The 19,856-nt window shown below is 38.5% G+C and overlaps 1 protein-coding gene across 7 annotated transcripts in view; it reads right to left on the reverse strand.

Moving 5' to 3' along the window:
• Positions 1–2,518: 2,518 nt before the first annotated feature.
• Positions 2,519–19,856, reverse strand: part of PDE6C (phosphodiesterase 6C) — a 45,099-nt gene continuing 27,761 nt past the window's right edge. For 3 of the 7 annotated variants that reach the window (XM_060641991.3, XM_060641992.3, XM_060641987.3), the window contains 8 exons: positions 17,694–17,781; positions 9,963–10,063; positions 8,118–8,240; positions 7,901–7,973; positions 5,753–5,827; positions 5,554–5,637; positions 5,027–5,183; positions 2,519–2,858 (listed from right to left, as the gene is read on the reverse strand). In XM_060641991.3, the coding sequence (XP_060497974.1) occupies positions 2,797–2,858; positions 5,027–5,183; positions 5,554–5,637; positions 5,753–5,827; positions 7,901–7,973; positions 8,118–8,240; positions 9,963–10,063; positions 17,694–17,781 (763 nt within the window). In that variant the 3' untranslated portion in view covers positions 2,519–2,796. The remainder of the gene's footprint in view (positions 2,859–5,026; positions 5,184–5,553; positions 5,638–5,752; positions 5,828–7,900; positions 7,974–8,117; positions 8,241–9,962; positions 10,064–17,693; positions 17,782–19,856) is intronic. The other 4 variants (XM_078434606.2, XM_060641988.3, XM_060641989.3 and 1 more) reach the window with 4 other exon arrangements.

Consider the following 19,856-nt stretch of genomic DNA (forward strand, 5'->3'; position numbering starts at 1 on the left):
GTAGAAAGTGATCTAATAGCATGTCGATTATTTTGTTGAAGATACACTTTTTTTTTTTTAAGTTTATTTATTTAGAGAGAGAGAGTGTGAACCGGGGAGGGATAGGGAGAGAGGAAGAACAGGAATCCCAAGCAGGCTCTGCGCAATCAGCACAGCCTGACATGGGGCTTGGGGCTCAATCCCATGAACCTTGAGATCATGACCTGAGCGAGATCAAGAGTCAGATGCTTAATTAGAGCCACCCAGGTGCCCTGAAGATATACTATTTTAAATGACATTTAAACATGGAATGATTGGTATTCAATTGCAGAATAAGTAGTTTAGTATCTTTTTTTTTTTTTTTTTAACATTTTTGAGAGGGCTTGAGTGGGGGGGGGGGGGGGGCACAGAATCTGAAGCAGGCTCCAGGCTCTGAGCTGTCAGCACAGAGCCCAACATGGGGCTCGAACCCACGAACCATGAGATCATGACCTGAGCCAAAGTTGGACGCTGAACAGTCTGAGCAGCCCAGGCGTCCCTAGTGCCTTATTTTTATATGGTTATCATCAGAGATTTTCCTTTTATTAAACAGTTCTTATTCATTGTATTTGTCAGACTTCTATACGTGAGGCATTATGCTGGATATTGCTACAAAGGAACTATCTACGAAATAATTATGCAGTCATTTCTAAACTATCAAAAAACGGTAAATCAGTATTGGTTTATTAATATTGAACATTGTTTTCATACACCCTCTTAAAGAAACTGTGTTTTTTTAATATCTCACTACTTATAGTGAATAAAAAGGAACCTTGATTCCTGAGGAAAAAGTGTTGAAATGTTCAGCAGCAAACTGAAATTAGGAAATATGTAGCTAAAACATTTTTATGATAAAAATATATTCATAGTTTGGCGATCATCAGAAAATAAAATTCCTGTAAAATTAAATGATGACTAGAAAAACCAAAGACTTTTTAAAAATAGATCCACATATTTGGTATTGCAGGTGTGGTTTATGGACATGAGGTTCATTTATAAATTCAGATCATTACATATAATCACAATACTTAATCTGTTCATACATAATGGAAGTCCTATTTTTAAGGTGTCTTTGAAAAGGCCTCAAGATGATGAGTTTAAAGATTAATTCTCCAGCAGACCTGTCTCCATTTGGCTACAGTGCAGTCAGTTTTCAGTGGACCACTGGTTTGGGATATGAAGTTATGTTTTCTTCTACTAGCTCTTAAGCAAAGTTCCTATTTTTGCAGACCTTCAATGGTGGCACATCTTTGCTCCTCAGTTTGCTTTCTAGTGAATAAGGAGGGGAAGTTGTTTGAGCTGATATTTTGTTGTCAAAAATTACATAAAGGAAGAGTTTCTTAGGCAGTTTCTAAAATAATCATAAAAGTGGAGTTTCAAAATTATTGTAAGTAATGGAAATCAGGTATACATGTATTACCTACTCAAGGTGATGAGTTTAATAGACAACACTCATTTGGGTGTATATATTCAATGAGTTTTTTATCCTCTAAATATATTTTTTTAACTTTTGGGCACTCCTCCTTTATACCTGTTTGTTATGACATTTATTCAAAATATTATTCATTCATATTTACTGAGCACCTACCTTGTACCAGGCACTACTCTAGGTACCAGGATAGACTTAGGAACCAAACAGACAAAAATAGACAAAAATCTTTTCCTCTCACAGACCTCACATTTTAGTGTGAGAGTAGCAATCCTAGGATTCTAAATCTTAAAATTTTTTAAATTGTCCTTAGTTTCTCTTGAGAAACCAATATTTAGAATGCCTAGTACATAGCTATAGTAATCATTTTTTAAAAATAATCTCTGTTGAAGATTGTCACAGACTGTTATAACTGTCTCTGTTACAGATTGCCAAAAGTGGGTGTGATGTTCACCTTTCCATTGTCAAGGATAAAAAGTGGAAATAGATGATAAGCATTTCAGATAGAATAACATTTGATGTCCTTTTATTTTCTAAATAGTATTTACAGGCATTATAAATTCTATACTCTATTTACTCTTACCTTAAGACACGTTGATGAGAGATTTTTAGTTTAGGAAGGAATTTGAGGTATGAATTACAATTAATGTTATGGGCTGAATTATGTCCCCTCCCCCCCCTCCCCCAATTCATGTTGAAATTCAAAACCCCAGTACCTCAGAATGTGATTATATTTGGAGACAGGGTATTTAAAGAGGTAATTAAGGTAAATGGAGATCATATGAATGGGCCCTAATCCAATACGACTGTGTCCTTATAAAAAGGAGATTAGGACGCAGACACGCAAGATGGAAGACTTTGTGAGGATACAGGGAGAAGATGACCATCTACAAGCCAAGTGGGGAGAGGCCTCACAAGAAACCGATCCTGCCAACACCTTGGTTTTGGACTTGGAGCCTCCAGAACTGTGAGAAATTTCTGTTCGAGCCACTCAGTCTGGTATTTTGTTACGGTAGCCCTAGCAAATGAATACTATTAATAAGAACCTTTAAAAAAAGAGTTGGTGACTGGTTTCAGGATTGTATATTTTTAATTTAAAGCAAATTGGCACCAAAAATGCACTTGTTTTCGTCTTGTATTTTCCACTTCTGTTGAACTTTATTTTACCCTCGGGGTTTCATGCTAGCAATAGGTTTTCTTTTGGTGGTCACAAGGGTAGTTTATCTGAAGATCTTTTACTCTCTTAGTTCGTGGTTTGCTGAATGAAATTCGCTGAAGTTCTTTTGCATGTTTTCTGTTTTTCTTTAGAAGTAGAAACAATATTTGAAATTTAGACCAGTTGGATTATATTACAACATTAGACATGTTTTGGACTTTTTGTCATCACTGCCACCTCCTGAATCTTCTGTGGCTAGCAAAAAGAAAAACAGTAGTATTGGAAATCAGTGGACCCAGAGTATTTTTCTTCTAACCTTCTCATGACCAACTTAATAGCCTAATTAATAGTTTTAACTTTCAACAAGTACCAGTGGTTTGATCATTTAAAAACTTGAGATCGCGTTCAGGGTTGGTCCTTTTGAAAAAGAGAATCTAATAAATGATTAACCAATTAACATCTGGTTCTCAAGGAAACCACTGATCTGCACAATCTGGGAGTCTAAGTTGTTACTTTGTGCCAGGTACTAATGTTGCCTGAGAGTACAAAATTATGTTCTTGGGTCACAGAGACTTCTCAGGGTAGCAGGAAAAAAAATTCAAAAGGAATTTTTATGCAAATAAAGTATAATAGATCCATATCCAATATACTGAATACTAAAAGAAAATGTCGGGAGACACTTAACCTGATATCCTGTTCGTCGTAAAATTGAGATAAGGATTAAATTTACTTGTACTAGGAAATACCTTTGCTTTTCACTTAGATAGTAAAATTTACCACTTCTGTTATCTTTTTGAAGTGCAAATCAAATCTTATTGTTTTCCCATTTAATCCTTTTAATGATTCCCCCTTGCTCCTGTAGAGGACAAATCCTCAAGCAAGGCCTTTAAGGCCACACTTTCCTGCAGAACTGTCTTACCAGTTCCCCAGACTCCAGTTATACCCGTTTTAAGTTCTACAATTGCATCAGGCTTATTTCCACCTCAAGGCCTCTGTTCGTCACTTCCTCCCCAACCCCACCTCCTTTCTTTGCTTAGCCAAAGCCTGCTGTCTTCAGAATTTACCTTAAGCATCGTTCTTCTGGAAAGACTTCCCCTGTGGTAGTTATAGATAGATAATCAATCGTTCACTTATTGGTTTAATGTCTAGCTCCCCTACCAGGTGGTAAGCTCTGTGAGATAAGGACCCCAACTTTTCCCAGGCCCTGCCTAACACGGGGCCTTATACAGAGCAGATCCCCAATAAATACATTGCTGAATGGATATCCAGAAGTCATAAACTCCTACTTTTATTGTGTTGAAGGACCTCCTTAACCTTTTAAGCAAAATATTTTCTCCTTCTATGAATTTTTAAAAATACCACTAAACACAGTAGAATCATCTAAAAGGTATGTTGTATCTTTTGTTTTACAAGGCTCTTCCAGACACAGATGATTTCTTTGCTAAACAGAATTTCTTACAAAATCTTTTGAGTGCTGTCAAGACGGAATACAAAATCATGATGTTAGCATTCCAATTTCAAGATGACATTTGAGTCATGTGATAAACTCATAGTTGATCCCAAGCATCTTAACAGTGGTTTCCTGAAGATAATGTTAAACCGAACAGAGTGACTTTAGGAGTAGAAACTTCATTGGGAAAAACAGCACAATATGGGAACATTCGAGGCATAGTCTCAAGTCACCCCATTCAGCTGTCCAGCTTTACTTCCATGTAGGGCTTCCTTAAGTCTGGAAGGGAGGCTGGAGATAAATCTTCTCATTACATACACAAGAATTTTGAGCTCAGAGAGGTGAAGCAAATTGCCCAAAGCCTTATAGCTAATGCATAACGTTAGGACTAAAGTTGTTTTTCTCACCTAACCCTGATCCCACTGGTTCCATGACTCTTGTATTTCTAAAAACTCAGTATTCTGTGGATGTACCCAGGAGCCACCTACTAGAGTGGATAAAGAAGCCTAGCCCCAATCCCTACTTCAACTGGACCAGTCAATTCCTCCTGGAATTATTCATAAGATCTTGTTTGGGGGGAGGAAAAATCTCTCAAAAGCACTAATCAATTTATTATAATTACTGGGAAAGCAAGTCTCCTGTTTGCATTTACTTTTTATGGTTTTGTCAGTTGAAATTAAGCTCAGCCTGACTTCTGGCTACTTTACAACGAGCAAAAACAGATACCATCTAGGGGTGCCTGGGTGGCTCAGTTGGTTGAGAGTCCGACTTCAGCTCAGGTCATGATCTCACAGTTTGTGGGTTCGAGCCCTGCGTTGGGCTCTGTGCTAACAAACAGCTCAGAGCCTGAAGCCTGCTTTGGATTCTGTGTCTCCCTCTCTCTGCCCCTCCCCTGCTTGCGCTCTGTCTCTCTCTCTCTCTCTCTCAAAACAAACATTAAAAAAAAAAAAAAACAAAACAGATTCCATCTAACCTTTTGCAGCCATGTTTCCTTCTTCCTGCTTTTTTGTCTCCTCTTCAATTACCTTCATCTTTGCATCGTATTCATCAGCTAGGGATTTCCATTCTACTCTGTTGTTCTGAAGACCAGTCAGCATTGGTGTGATTTCTTTGTGAAACCGTGAGAACTCCTAGCAAGAATTTTAGGTCAGAAACATAGTCATAGTTGATTTTCAGTACTTTTCATATGCAGAAAAGGAACTGTAAGGAATTATTACAGTGCTCAGAGCTGCTAGATTGGGCCTAACTCAGGGCCTTGGGAACAGGAAAGACAGGTGCTGTTTTCTAAGTACGTCTGGGTCTGTTCAGTGTGCTCACTTCTAAATTCTCTTAGTTTTTATTCCACCCCTGAATGAGAGATTAGGATAATTCCTCAAGCTACTTTGGAGAAACAAGGACACCCCTAATGGCTTTCCATGTGGGAGACTCAATTTTGGTAACAGTTTGAAAGAAAAACCCTAGTCCAGCTGATTATACATTTTACTCAATTCGTTTACTTACCTTGTATACAAAAGTACAAACAAAATCAATAAATCCAACTTGAAGTTTGGGTAGTTCGTCTTTTTTGTTTCTGTCCATCATAGGCTAGAAAGAGAAGTACATTCTTTAAGGATAGTTTTCTAAGACTCAGGGAACAAAAGAGACTGATTTGTATCAATAATTTGTAATAAGTAGTGTGTTTCTATGTCAAAGTCTTTACAATAGGCTGTTGCTGCAGCACAGTCCTCTCCAGATCTCCTTGTTCCCAAAATTCATTTGCAACCAGAAGTGCCACCTGCAAGGAAGAGTAAGACTCGGTTCATGAAAGTGACTTATTAGTAGAGAATTTGCATTTTATCAGTGTGAGTGACATTTCAGGATAGCGTTTATATTAATGCTCGAGGTGTTGTCACACCATATGCTCTTTGGTATTAAAAAGATGTCATCTACAGATTATATTGAAATGGCAAAGAGGAATTCCTCTTCGTGTGTCAGTGTTCTAGGCCCATTCTTGGAGTACCTGTCTCCTATTTGCTATTGCCACCACTTCTCAACAATAGAAAGGGGAGATGGGAGAATGTTTAATTCCATTATATTTTGCTTCAAGCTCTAAAGCTTCCCACACCCTCCTTTTGTCCTGCTTCTCTCTTAGCATCTAGCATGTGTGTGCACATACACGCACACACGCGCACACAGATTAGAACACAGCTTTACTTGACTATAGTGTGAGGACATTTAAGGGAAATTTTATATAGCTTTAAAAAACCCAGTATCTACCAAGTTCGATGATTATCCACTAGCTGCCTTACGTTGACATGAACCCAGCTTGCCAGGAAGAATAAGATGTGACCACCTTCTTTAAGATGCTCACAGTCTAGTAGAAACAGTTCTGTGAACTATGTGGGGAAGTGCTGTGGATCAAGAAGGGAGTAAAGAGGAAGGGAAGACGATCTGCTGAGAGAAAATTGAACATGCAGAGCTTAGAGTGTGAGGCAGTGAAGGGGAGAGAATGACAGGAAATAATGGGGTGACCGTGAGTTAAGGACAGGTGGTGACAGGCCATGTAAGCTTTGCTAGAAAGTTTGATTCTCTAGACCAGTGATGCTTATTCCTGGAGGGGTAGGGTTCCTCCAGAATGCACTAGTGGCCCAGGCAGGTGGGGGCCGAGAGAGATTTAAGCGAAAGTAACTTTGTTTTTTCTTTTATATAAAGCGCTCTTTGTACAACTTTTGGCGGGAGGTGGGGGTGGGGGGTGGACTGAAAGCTTGAAAATCTCTGGCAAGGGGGAATTTAGAAGGCTTTGAAGCATGGGAGTGGCTGAGCAGAACTCTGTAAATAATCCCAGCAGCCACTCAGAGGAAGGCTGGGCGTTTCAGGATGAGGAAGGATCACTCAGGAGGATCCCTGCCACCACAGAGCTGATGGAAGAGGGTGGAAGTCTGACCTGAGGCTGTGGCAAGGGTGACAGGCAGGAATGGGGGAGATGAACTTCAAGCAAGGCCCCAGGTTTCTGGCCGGGGTGACTGTGCAGATAAAGAATAAAGGAGAAAGAGCAGGCACGTCAGGATGGAGGAGCACCAGTGTATGGTTCGGGATTTGATGGTTCCAATGATTCTGTCTTTACTAATACAACCCACATTTATAATTGGACCCAGTGAATTCTGGCCTTTCTTCTGCTTAGGGTTTTCCCTAGACGTCACTGAGGGAAAAAGAAGCTTCTTTCATCCAGTTAGTAAGAAATAAGTAGTAAACTAGTGGCTCCTGACTCCCACTCCCCAAGGTTGGCAAAGAACTTCCAGGGAGGGCACCCTTAAACATGAACTTATTACAGATGGTGCCTTGTGATAATTGACAGCACAGTGAAGAAGAGGTTGTGGGAGCAAACCACCCCTGCTAGAGGAAACCACTGATGATTCATCTTTGCCCTGTGCTGATTGATTCTACTAAAAACTCAGACATTCCCTGAATAATTTTATATAGTTCTTGCAGCTTGTTCAGTGATATGGAATTCTTTGCAGAAAGTAGTTCTTTCTAAGGTCCCTTCTCTTTGCCTTGTTCTGGGCAAAGAGACCAAATGACCTATCGTGTTATTGACATCTGTGAGCTCTTGAAAGCTATTTGCCTTTCTTCATTAACAGAAATCCAACAGGGAACATTTTATTTTTGTCTTAACTTCTCAAGTTTCTTTTTTCTTTTCAAATTATAAACTGATGGTTTGTTCCAGGGTAATGAAATATAGTTGTGTACAAAATATATAGTCATATAATTGCTAGCTATAATAAAATTCCGAGATTGCCAGAATCTTCACATTCACCCTTACATGGGACCTAGACTGCATCTGAGAATGTGACAGAAAAGGAAACGTAACTGTACTCGCCTGACTTTGTACCTCCCAGGGTTTGGTTATAGCTGACAGATCACATGCAGTCATCATCATTGCCCTTAGAAGAAAACAAAAGTTGTTAAAATAGAAAGACATAAAAAATAAAGTGGGGTGTTTTTTTTGTTTGTTTGTTTTGTTTTGTGTGTGTGTGTGTTTGTTTTTTGTTTTTTGCCAAAAGAGGAATAAAATTCTGACTACTCACATTATAACCTCTTTTTTGGTTGGATCAATGGTTACATATTTGACGGCCTCTTCCTCGGTTTCCATTTTTTCACAGGCATCAACAATTTTTTGAAACATGGTTCTCTTCCTAAAAAAGATACAGCTGTGCAACAATTATAGCATATAAGACCAGAGATTTAAAAAAGTATCTTTAATATGCGCTTCTCAGAGTTAAAGTTTCCACTTTGCATCAGATGTTTACATAGTGGATCTAAAGGGTCAGGGAATAAGAGACTAAATGGCTGCTAACCGTTGGCACAGAAAGGGTTTAAGACAGGAAAACCACCAGCCACAGAAAGGGAAAAAATTGGTAAGTTTGAATACATTAAAGCTAAAAGATACATGTGACAAAAGAGATCATAACATAAACATAAAGGCCACAGGCTGTGATGAGACGTAATGCATAAAAGCAACAAAAAAATCAGAACCTAAAATACATGAAAAGATACTCAACCTCACTGGTAAACAAGAAAATACAAATTTGAACATCAATAAGAAGCCATCTCACTGTCAAATTAACAAGATAAATAAGTGTGTGCAGATCAAAAGTAGTCCAGAGAAGAGGTAGCAGGAACTCTTGCACACCGCTGGTGGGAGTTTAAGCTACTCAGGAGTGCAGTTTTGCAATGCAGTATAAAACTTAAGATTTGCAACTCTTGTCGCAATCCCACTTCTAGGTACGCACTTCAGAGAAATTCTCACGTGTACAAGGACATATGATGTGGTATTGTCAACAATAACGAAAAGTAGGAAATGATCTAAATGTCCATGAATAGAAGAATGGCTAAATTAATTATGGCATGTTCATAAAGCTGAATATACAGTTCAAATGAATGAACTGGATCTTCATTTACCACCAGGGTAAATCTTTAAAACATATTTCATGAAAAAGCAAGTTGCAGAAAAGTATGTACAAGATGAAACCATTTATGGAAAATTTTAAAACGCACGTAACAATACCATATGAAAATGTGGACGGAAAGGACAGATACACAGCATCAGGATGATGATGACTGTGAGGGGAAAGGGAGGGGTTTTTCATGGTAGAGTGGGTTCGGATGCCTCAATTGCATTTTTTTTTTCCTTAAAAAAAAAAAAGGACCTCAGGTGTGGCAAAATCTTAGCATTTGTTGAATCTGGGTCATGGATATTTGGATATCAATTATATTCTTTCAAGTATCTGTCTTCATCTTTGAACTATTAAATAATTTTTTAATTAAGAAGGATCAAAGAGGCACAATTTGATACTACCCATCTAAGTCATTAAATAGTTGGATATTATAACTAGTTCACCTTGTCCTAATCCATTTTGCCAAGCAACTCTATAGTTCACTGACAAAATGGGCAGAAGCTGGGAGTATCCGGTCTCCTTGGTCATTTCTGTAGTGCTCTGCTGTACATAACTCAGAATTATGTGAGTTGGGTTAACGTGCATCCATATGATCAAGGTTTTTTAGCTCCGAGTCTCCAGCAGAATCAAATGTCTGAGCCTGCAACTCTAAATACCAGACTCTGGACCATGATGACTCCACCAGACCAAAATGCTCCTCAAAGGCTTTGCGGCATCACCCTTCTGGCAAGTACACCAACTTCACCATGCATTCCTCAAACTTCTTCAATAACAAACTAATCAACAGCAGGGATTAGTTTTTTTAAATGTATTTTCAGATGTCTAGTAAATTCACTGTCAGTACCTTGAAGGTATTCTACTGATGTTCCAAAAGGAAAATGAATAACTGTGTGTGTGAATAAATGCCTTTTGACTTGAATGCAGTGGATCATTTATGTGAGGCAGAAACATAGTGTAGGGGAGTTCTGTACTTACTTGAAGTATAAAGCCAGGTCAGTTGCTATTATTGCAACTTCAAACAAATGAATAACTGTTTCAAACTGGCGTTTATTTAGGTTCTGGAAGATGTTTAAACTCTGTAAGATAAAAATTCACAATAAAGTGCAATCATTAATTTGTCTTGGTTCAACAAATAAGCCAAACTATGTTTAACAAAATAAAGATTATTGGCACAGAGAGACAAAAAACTAGGTCTTTCTCTCACGTTTTTTGTTTTCAGCTTTCTCTTGGATTAAATTACCACTCTACTTTGAGTAAAGTAATTTAAACTATAAAAGTAGATACTATTAGCAAATATTCATATAAGCAGTGTATAAGTTTGGGGAGTAAATAAAAGTGTTTTCTCCCAGGATCACTTAAAAATATAACAGTAGACTTAAATTTTGCTTGTATTAACTGAGGAGATTTAATAAAGAATATCTGGTACATCCAGTTGTTAGACATGCTGAATTATCCACCGGATAATTTTTGAGTAATCACAGAAGTTGCTGGATGACTTCAGAAACTATAAATTATACTAGTACTCATGTATATATGGGAAAAGATAATGAAATCTCTCAAGTTGTTCTTAAAATGTTTTCTTGCAATTATATTTTACAAACAACTAGACCTTTCTTCAGAGAGATTCCCAGTAATAATCTCTTCACATATGGATCAGCTTAATAGTGTGATAGAAAATGAGAGTAAATTTGGCAGTGTGTGCGTGTGTGTGTGTGTATATATATATATATATATGTATATATATATATGTATATGTGTATATATGTATATGTGTGTGTGTGTGTGTGTGTGATATATATATATATATATATATATATATATATATATATATAATGTTTTTTATTTATTTTTGAGAGACAGAGCAAGAGTGGGGGGAGGGACAGAAAGAGAGAGAGAGACACAGAATCTGAAGCAGGCTCCAGGCTCTGAGCTGTCAGCCCAGAGCCTGACATGGGGCTCAAACCCACAAACCGTGAGATCATGACCTGAGCCAAAGTCGAACACTTAACTGAGTCACCCAGGGCACCCCTTGGCAGTGGTTTTTAAAAGGTTTCATATTCCAATATGTATCCTTTTGATGATTACATTATTTTAAGCAACAAACTACACCGGATAACCACTGATAATATGGAAGCCTAGTTAATAGCAGTGTAATAATATGTATTATTTGAAAAAGGTCTCATATTCCAAATAAATCACTTTAGGCATACAGGCCAAAGGACAAATGTATAGTAGTTTTGCTACATGAAGTTGATGGTCATGAAATACATACATATACCCGAACTGCATTCTTGTCTTTTTTTCCTCACTCATTTTGATGTTCATCTAAAAACATGGACAAGTCTCCAAATTGAAAAACCTGTCTTAATTCTATACTTTTTTTATTTTCTCTTTTTTCTTTCATATCTAAGGATCATAAAAGAAGAGCTTCTACGTGTTTTTTTTTTCTTTTTTAAGTTCATTTATTTATTTTCAGAGAGCGCGAGCGCACGAGCATGGGAGGGGCAGAGAGAGCTGGAGAGAGAGAGAATCCCAAGCAGGCTCCTCACGGTCAGCACAGAGCCTGACACGGGGTGGGGGGCTTGATCCCATGAACCATGAGATCATGACCTAAGCCAAAATCAAGACCTGGACACTTAAGCGACCGAGCTACCCAGAGGCCCCTAAGTGGTTTCTTTTTAACCTATAGATACAGATTCATATTAAAAATCCTGCTCTGATTTATATTAGTTGGTAGAAAGCTCTTGACCAAATTTGTGGCCCATCTCTTGTCCCTTTCACTGTACACATTTTGGCCTTTACTATGGCTTCGTCTTAGTTTTATTTTTCCAGTAACCCTATTTTATTTTTTTTAACCTGATATGTATTTTTGAAAGCTCAAATAAAACCTTTTGGGAACAAATTGAGTAACATACACACATATACACATGCCTTTTTTTTTTTTTTTTTTTTTTTTTAAAGTAAGCTAAGGCAGAGCCAGTGATCAGAGCAGGAAAGATGATCAACACCAAGACATCAGATGACATTACTAAAATATGAAGAATTAAGTATCAGATGAGAGTCTATGCAGAAAAAACAAGTCACATGTAAGGCAAAAAGATTGGCCATATATACCTCTTCAGGGTAACACTTCAATGCCAAAAGACAGTGAAGCAACGTCCTCCAATTTCTGAGAATAAGTGTGACACAAGACTATATGTCCAGTCAAACTGATCTTCAAAAACAAATGTAACAAACAGTATTCTTTTTTAAGCATGTACTTAGATTAGCCTCTCTTAGAAAAACTACCATTTGACAAAAGTCTAGCCCATCAAGAGGTGAGTGAAAATAAGATACACAGGAATGGAGAAACCATAATAAAAGGATTGATTGTAAGTATTGGGCCCATTTAAATATAGAATTACGAATAAACAATTGTGTTAGAGCTAGAGAATATTATGCTAAGCGAAATAAGTCAGAGAAAGACAAATACCATATGATCTCATTCATATGCGGAATTTAAGAAACAAAACAAATGAGCAAAGGGGAAATAGGGAGAAAGAGACAAACCAAGAAACAGACTCTTAACTACAGAGAACAAACTGATGGTTAACAGAAGGGATGTGGGCTGGGGGACGGATTAAATATGTGATGGGGATTAAGGAGTGCACATGTGATGAGCACTTGGTGATGTATGGAAGTGATGAATCACTGTATTGTAAACCTGAAACATATAACACTGTGAACTAACTGGAATTTAAATAAAAACTAAAAAAAAAAAAAAAAAAAAGGTTAGGGGTGCCTAGGTGGCTTAGTCAGTTAAGTGTCTGACTTCAGCTCAAGTCATGATCTCACAGTTCATGGGTTTGAGCCCCACCTTAGGCTCTGTGCTGACAGCTCAGAGCCTGGAGCCTGCTTCGGATTCTGTGTCTCCCTCTCTTTCTGCCCCTCCCCCCGCTCACAATGTGTCTCTCTCTCTCTCTCTCTCTCTCTCAGAAAATAAACATTAAAAAAATTTTTTTAAAGGATAAAAAACTCTGGAAATTATTGAGCAACATATGAATTTATAAATATATAATGGTAAAAAAATACTAATGATAATAAGTACCTTACAAAATGGAGGTGAAGATGGAAGCAGTATTTTAATTGTTTCATGTTTCATAGCAGTGAGTTAGTAGACAATATAAAGTTAATACATATAGTCTAAAAATATCAAACATCTAAATGCTGAGCTATGGTTTTTCACAATTTCTCATAGTCCTCTGTTCATTTTAGAGGGTTCGTTAAGAACTAATATCTCGTGGGGCACCTGGGTGGCTCAGTCAGTTGAGCATCTGACTTTGGCTCAGGTCATGATCTCATGGTTCGTGAGTTTGACCCCTGCGTTGGGCTCTGTGCTGACAGCTCAGATCCTGGAGCCTGCTTCAGATTCTGTGGTCTCCTCTCTTTCCTCCCCTCCCCAACTCAGGCTCTGTCTCTCTCTCTCAAAAATGAATAAACATTTTTTAAAAATCTTTAAAAAAACCCCACTATTTCTTTTGATAAAGACACAGTATCTAAAGTTCTGCAATTACATTTCTAAAATATTTCTTCCATTAAATTTAAATAGAATTACACAAAAATAAATGGAAAACTACTCAACAATGAAAAGGATTCAATCGCTGGTATATACAATACTAATCTCAGAATTATTACTTTGCATGAAAGAAGACAGCACAAAAGAGTACCTGTATAATTGCGTCTATATAAAATCTACAAAATCTAAACTATAGTGACTAAAAGCATTTCAGTGGTTGCCTAGGGCTGGGAGCAGAGAGAGGCCTGCACTGCAAATGGGCATGAGGAGTGGTTTGGGGTCATAGGAATATTTTATGTCTTGATTGTGGTAGTGGTGTCCTAGGTATATAAAATTGTATAAACTCATATAATTGTACACACTGAAAGGATGCAGTTTATTGTACATATATTATACTTCAATAAAGCTGATTTTAAAAACATAACTCTGGGGGTGCCTGCGTGGCTCAGTCAGTTGAGTGCCTGACTTCGGTTCAGGTCATGATCTCACCATTGGACCCCCAAGTCGGGCTCTGTGCTGATAGCTCAGAGCCTAGAGCTGCTTCAGATTCTGTGTCTCCCTCTTTCTCTGCCCCTCCCCTGCTCTCTCTCTCTCTCTCTCTCTAAAATAAAGAAACATTTAAAAAAATAACTCTCTGGGGCACCTGGGTGGCTCAGTCAGTTAAGCGTCCAACTTTGGCTTGGGTCATGATCTCACAGTTTGTGAGTTCAAGTCCTGCATCAGGCTCTGTGCTGACAGCCAGAGGCTGGAGCCTGCTTTGAGTTCTGTTTCTCTCTCTCTCTCTGTCCCTCCCTTGCTCATTCTCTGTCTCCCTGTCTCTCTCTCAAATATAAACATTAAAAAATTAAAAAAAATAAAAACCATAACTCTGACTTTAAAAAAAAGCTTGAATACTATGATCCCATCTTTCTAAAATTGTTTCTCTCCATCCTGCCTGCATACCTTCACAGGGTGGCTGATTACAGTTCATTAGGTGTTAATGAAATAGCTATTTTTGAGTCATAGAATTTGAAATGAATTTTTTATATTTATTTTTAAATTTTTCCCTGTCATTGAGTTTTCATAGTGAGCAAGTGTAATTTTTACACTTATTTTACACTTATTAAGTTATTAATTTTGAAAACATAGAAACGTATAACATTCTATTTGTTTTCCTGAGGATTGTGCTGAAACCCTGAGGTAGGGACAGGTGCACCACCACAAGAGAGGGGACCATGTCCCAGCTCATTCTGGCGGGGCCCCCACTTGCTCAGCTGGTTTCACTAGCTCACAGAGAGTCTATGTTCTCTCCTACTATTACAACAGCAGTAAACATATAAATTCCCAGTAGTGCATCCAAATAGGTAGGAATGACTCCAATTCATCCTGATTAGAGCTTCCTGGTGAGGTGAGGCAGGAGAACATATAGGCTATTCTAGTCTTCGGTGTGGTACCTGTGACACCCGTGGAGGAGACTGCTAACGTGTTCATGACTCACTGTGACCATACATTGGATATTTCATTGCTTCTTCACTCCTTTTATAAGATGGGGTTGGTATGGAAAAGCATAAAGAGGATTATCACAAACTCTGTCAAGAAGTGTTTGGAATAATAACAGGGGTCTGTTATTTATGCTGAGCCATTTGTGTTGTCATTTCTACAATACATTGTAGCATTAAGATGTATGCTCTTTCTAATCTGACTAGCGAGCTTTCCATCTAGTCCCTCAGGTGAAAGGGTTGACTGCTGTCTGCTTTGGAATGCAGGTGGTTCTTAACCCTCAGAACAGTGAATCCCAATCTACTGGGATATAATGACATTTTAAGGCAAAGCTTCATAATATACAAAACAAAATACCAAAATTGTTATCTAAATCATGAGGATTTCCCTTATTTAAATGCTTTTAATGCAAATATTTTCTTTATACAAAAAAAGTAAATAAAAGAGCAACATTGTTTCCCAAAGTGTAAAAAGAACATTTGATGGCTAAAAAAATTTGTTGTTTTTTTTTGTTTTTTTTTGTTTTTTTTTTTTTTTAGCGTTCCATTTGCCTGCTCATAAAAATCTCTGTGATTGCATTGCCTGGCGACTCTATTTACAGGCCTTATAAGTCTGCAATTAGCAGGTTGGATAGCATTGTAGACAAGTCCTTGCCAAGGTGGTATGGATTACCGAGATGCAGTATGCCTTTTGAGAAAGAATAATAAGCCTTTATACAGCCATCAAAACCAGTTCAGACTCCAGAGTAAATAACATTTAAAAAATTAGGATGGAAAGCCACAAGTCCATTATAAACCCTTAAATCCCAGAAAGGAAAAACATGAGTACGAGTACCACCCAAACATTTGTTTGAACTCATGACACTGAGGTCAAGACCTGAGCTGAGATCAAGAGTCAGACACTTAACAGACTGAGCCCCCCAGGCGCTCCTTGGCTGAAGTTTTTAAATATATTTTGCTTTAGTAGGTAAATGTAAAATTAAATAATAAATTATATTTGACAGTACCTGTTTACGATGTCACATAATCAGTGACACCACTGATTATGGAAAGTGGAGAAAATTCTTACTCAAAAATGTAAGGTTGTTCCAACCAGTAAGAAAAAGACTCATAAAAAATTAAATAATAGCAATTTACTCTTATCTTCCCAAACTACTTTCAATTCCACTCCTTTTAATTTTCATAGAACAGATATTACCATCATTTTTATGTTATAAACCCTACTGCAGGGAGAGGCTCTGGCTATCCACCAGAATTATTAGCAGTCTTATTAAAATGCAGATTCCCAGGCCAGAATCCCTGAGAACCCCATCAGTAAGTGTGAAATGAAGCCCAGGGTCTGTTTTTAACAGCCTGAGTACACTTGCCTGGTGAATTCTGATGCACTTGTCCGGGTCCCTCTCTCTGGGCATGGCATCAATCACAGGTGATAACAACACTCAAGTATTGGGGCGCCTGGGTGGTGCAGTCGGTTAAGTGTCCAACTCTAGATTTCAGCTCAAGTCATGATCTCACAGTTTGTGAGATCCAGCCCCATGTCGGGCTCTGCCCTGTCAGCTCAGAGCCTGCTTGGGATTCTCTCTCTCTCTCTCTCTCTGCCCCTCCCTCGCTCTCGCGCGCGCTCTCTCTCTCTCAAAAATAAATAAATAAACTTTAAAAACAAACAAAACACAGTCAAATACGTTTTTTTCTTTTTCCAACTTTTGGCCTGATCTCTCTGCCGTACAAGTTTCCCCACTTGGCTTCTCATTACTTGGGAAAATGTAGTGTTATCTCTAAATTTGGACATATTTCTGTATGTTCCTTCCCTGAGACTTTAATAAAATATTATCACAGAAACAGAAAAGCTCCACTCCCAGAGGGCTTATTTCTCCTGAGCATGTGTGATTCTAAACAAGGTCTCTGCTATGACAAAATTGTTCCCCTCCATCTAATAAAGACTCATTTAATTAGTTTTGGTTTGGAACTTTCTCAAGAGATTTTTTTTTTTTTTAAGTCTAACTAGATTATATCCACAACTTTTCCACAAGCCTATATACCCCTTAAGTAAAAGTGTTAAAAGGAAGAATGATTGCTGCCTATGGAATGTTCGTAGTACCTGACGTGTGCAAATCCAAGTGAATTCAAGACCACGCCCAAGCCACTTCCAGCCCAAAGCTGTCGTTGACCCCGCCCCTCTGCTCTCCTATGCCACGCCCACTCCTGAATGTGGCCTCTCCCTGTCTCTCTGATGCCAGCTGTCTGTCCCTGTCTTGTATCCTGATTTCATGCTTGCCTCCACTACCAAAGCTTGCCTTCCTCAAAGATATGGACAATTCCTCACAGTGCGTGCCCCATGAATAAGAAAATCACTGGCTACCTAGCCTCGTTTCCCCTTTCCATGGATATACACGTTAGGGTGCACAGAGCCCTCTCACGTCCACCGTAAGCTTTTGCTTCTCTCTCCACAGACCCGCTGAGATTTTGTGACTTTCTATGCCTCTTTTCTATCTCAGCTCCTTCTAACTTGGTTGCTCAAAAACTGTTGCAAAATAGCTATTTCTAGCAATTGACCTCAAAGAGAGTATAGACTGCCAACTGCCACAACTCAAGGCCATCCTCTTTCTAAGCATTTTCTGTGGGTTGGTGCTTTGATCCAGAGCTTCTGGCTGCCCCTGGGAAAGCCTCACGTACCTCATCCTGCAGTAGAGTCTTACTGTACTCCAGGTGGTGCCTCTCCAGAATGGAAGATCCATGAAGCTTTGCTAATGGAGATGTGGATCTAGGAGGAAGAGGATATACCATAATTTTAAAGACTACACATATGCCCATAGAGAATAGAGTCTTTACTCTCTGAGGATGTTTTCCATTTCTCCTTTCTCCCTGTCCTCTAATGGCTGTGAAATGGTCGAAAGTAACATATTGGAATAGATTTTTTAGGCTTAGAACATGAGAATACACTCTTAAAAAATTCTTTAAAAAACCTAATTTGTTGAATGCATAAAATGACTGAATTATTTAAATTAGGAAGTTTGGTTCATCCACTGCATCTTTCAGTTTAAAATCTTTAGGTTCCCTGGAGCTTATGGTAGTGGCCTATGACTTCCAGAACATGTAACAAGTCTGTTGAAGCCCCATCGACAATTTGCATGGAAAATGTTTATTAAGAATTTCCAGGAACCAAAATAAAAATGATTGTAAAGCAATCATTTCTTTCCTCCTCAAAGACAGGGACACAGAGTTTAAGTTAAAGTTCCCATTTGTTTTTTATTTTGTTTTTGAGACAGAGAGAGAGAAAGAGGGAGAGCTGAGGAGGGGCCGAGAGAGGGGGACAGAGGATCCCAAGCTGGCTCCTCACAGACTGCAGTGGGTCCAATGCAGGGCTCGAACTCACAAACCATGAGATCGTGACCCCAGCCAAAGTCTGATGCTCAACTGACTGAGCCACCCAAGTGCCCCTTGAAGTTCCCACTTGTTAATGATTAGGTCACAGCTTTATATAAGTGGGGACCTCAGTCTTTGGTGCCTTGTCTTTCTTCAAGTCTTCCTGTTTAAGGAATGGGAAGCATCTGAAGATAAAAAGGTAGAAAGAGGAAGTGATGGAGAGAGGCTAAGGTCAAAGGCCTACACAGATAATGTGAAGACTTTGCTATAGAAATACAGAGCGAATAAATAATTTGAAGGGAGGAAGAAATCAGAAATACGGGTGGGAGCCTTAGTAGAGAAGTTTCATCTTATTTCAGCAAGAACAGAACTTTAGGGAGTAGGGGAGACAGTAACAGGTCACGAACAAGTCTGGTAAACCAAATGCTCCAGTTAGGGAACAATCAGACTATGCCTGAGCAATATTATAATTGATCATAATTTTAGCACATATTTACATACATACTCTGTGTCAGCACTGGAGATTAAAAAAAAAAAAAAATCAAAGCTTGATTCCAGTCAGAAAAGAGTAGTATCTTTAATTCCTTTAGTTTTAAAAATATCAGTCAAAAAAGGTTTCTGGGAGTTAGAGATACATCCAGTCTCAAAATAACACCTCACAGATTACTTAATACAAAGGAGAAAATGTACCTTTACATAAAGAGATCTCCTGGATATCACCCATAAATAATTTAACTAAACCTCATAAATAATGGGACAAATTGCTCTCATGGGCCTCCTGAAGAGCTGAGAAGGGCACAACATCATCAATGTAGAGTTCCTGCCAAAAATGTTTACTCTGGGCGTAAACTGAGCCTGGGTGGCTCAGTTGGTTAAGTGTGTGACACTCGATTTTGGCTCAGGTCATGATCTCGCGGTCCGTGAGTTCGAGCCCCACGTCGGGCTCTGTGCTGACAGCTTGGAGTCTGGAGCCTGCTTTGGATTCTGTCTCCCTATCTCTCTGCGCCTCCCCTGTTCACGCTCTGTCTCTCCCTCTCTCTCAAAAATAAATAAACATTTAAAAATTTTTTAAAAATAAAGCAAATTTCAGAGAAGTTATTAAAAGTTTCAATGGGATATTGAGGGGAAAAATGTTTAAATCACACCATCCGTCAATAATTCTCTGTATTTTGGATGTCTGCAACAGTAAGCTTCAAGTATGGAAAATAGCCAGTGTAGACTGTGATACTATCCAGGCACTCAGGGAGAAAATAACCAAAGGAGAGAAACTCAAGCAATAGAGATTATGGTATGGCTTGACTATTGACCCTATCAGTTTCCCTGGAACATTCCCCCAGAATGATTTTTGAAAATTAGAACTCCAGCAAGGGGCAGTGTTGGTAAAGAAGCACTAAGGGGTTCTTTTACAGTAGACTAGTAACATCCCAATTTCCTGAAGAAATTTGAGGATTGTAGTACGGGGGAACACCACTG

Source organism: Panthera onca, chromosome D2 (assembly GCF_046562875.1).
Source record: "Panthera onca isolate mPanOnc1 chromosome D2, mPanOnc1 haplotype 2, whole genome shotgun sequence".
Taxonomy (NCBI): Eukaryota; Metazoa; Chordata; class Mammalia; order Carnivora; family Felidae; genus Panthera; species Panthera onca.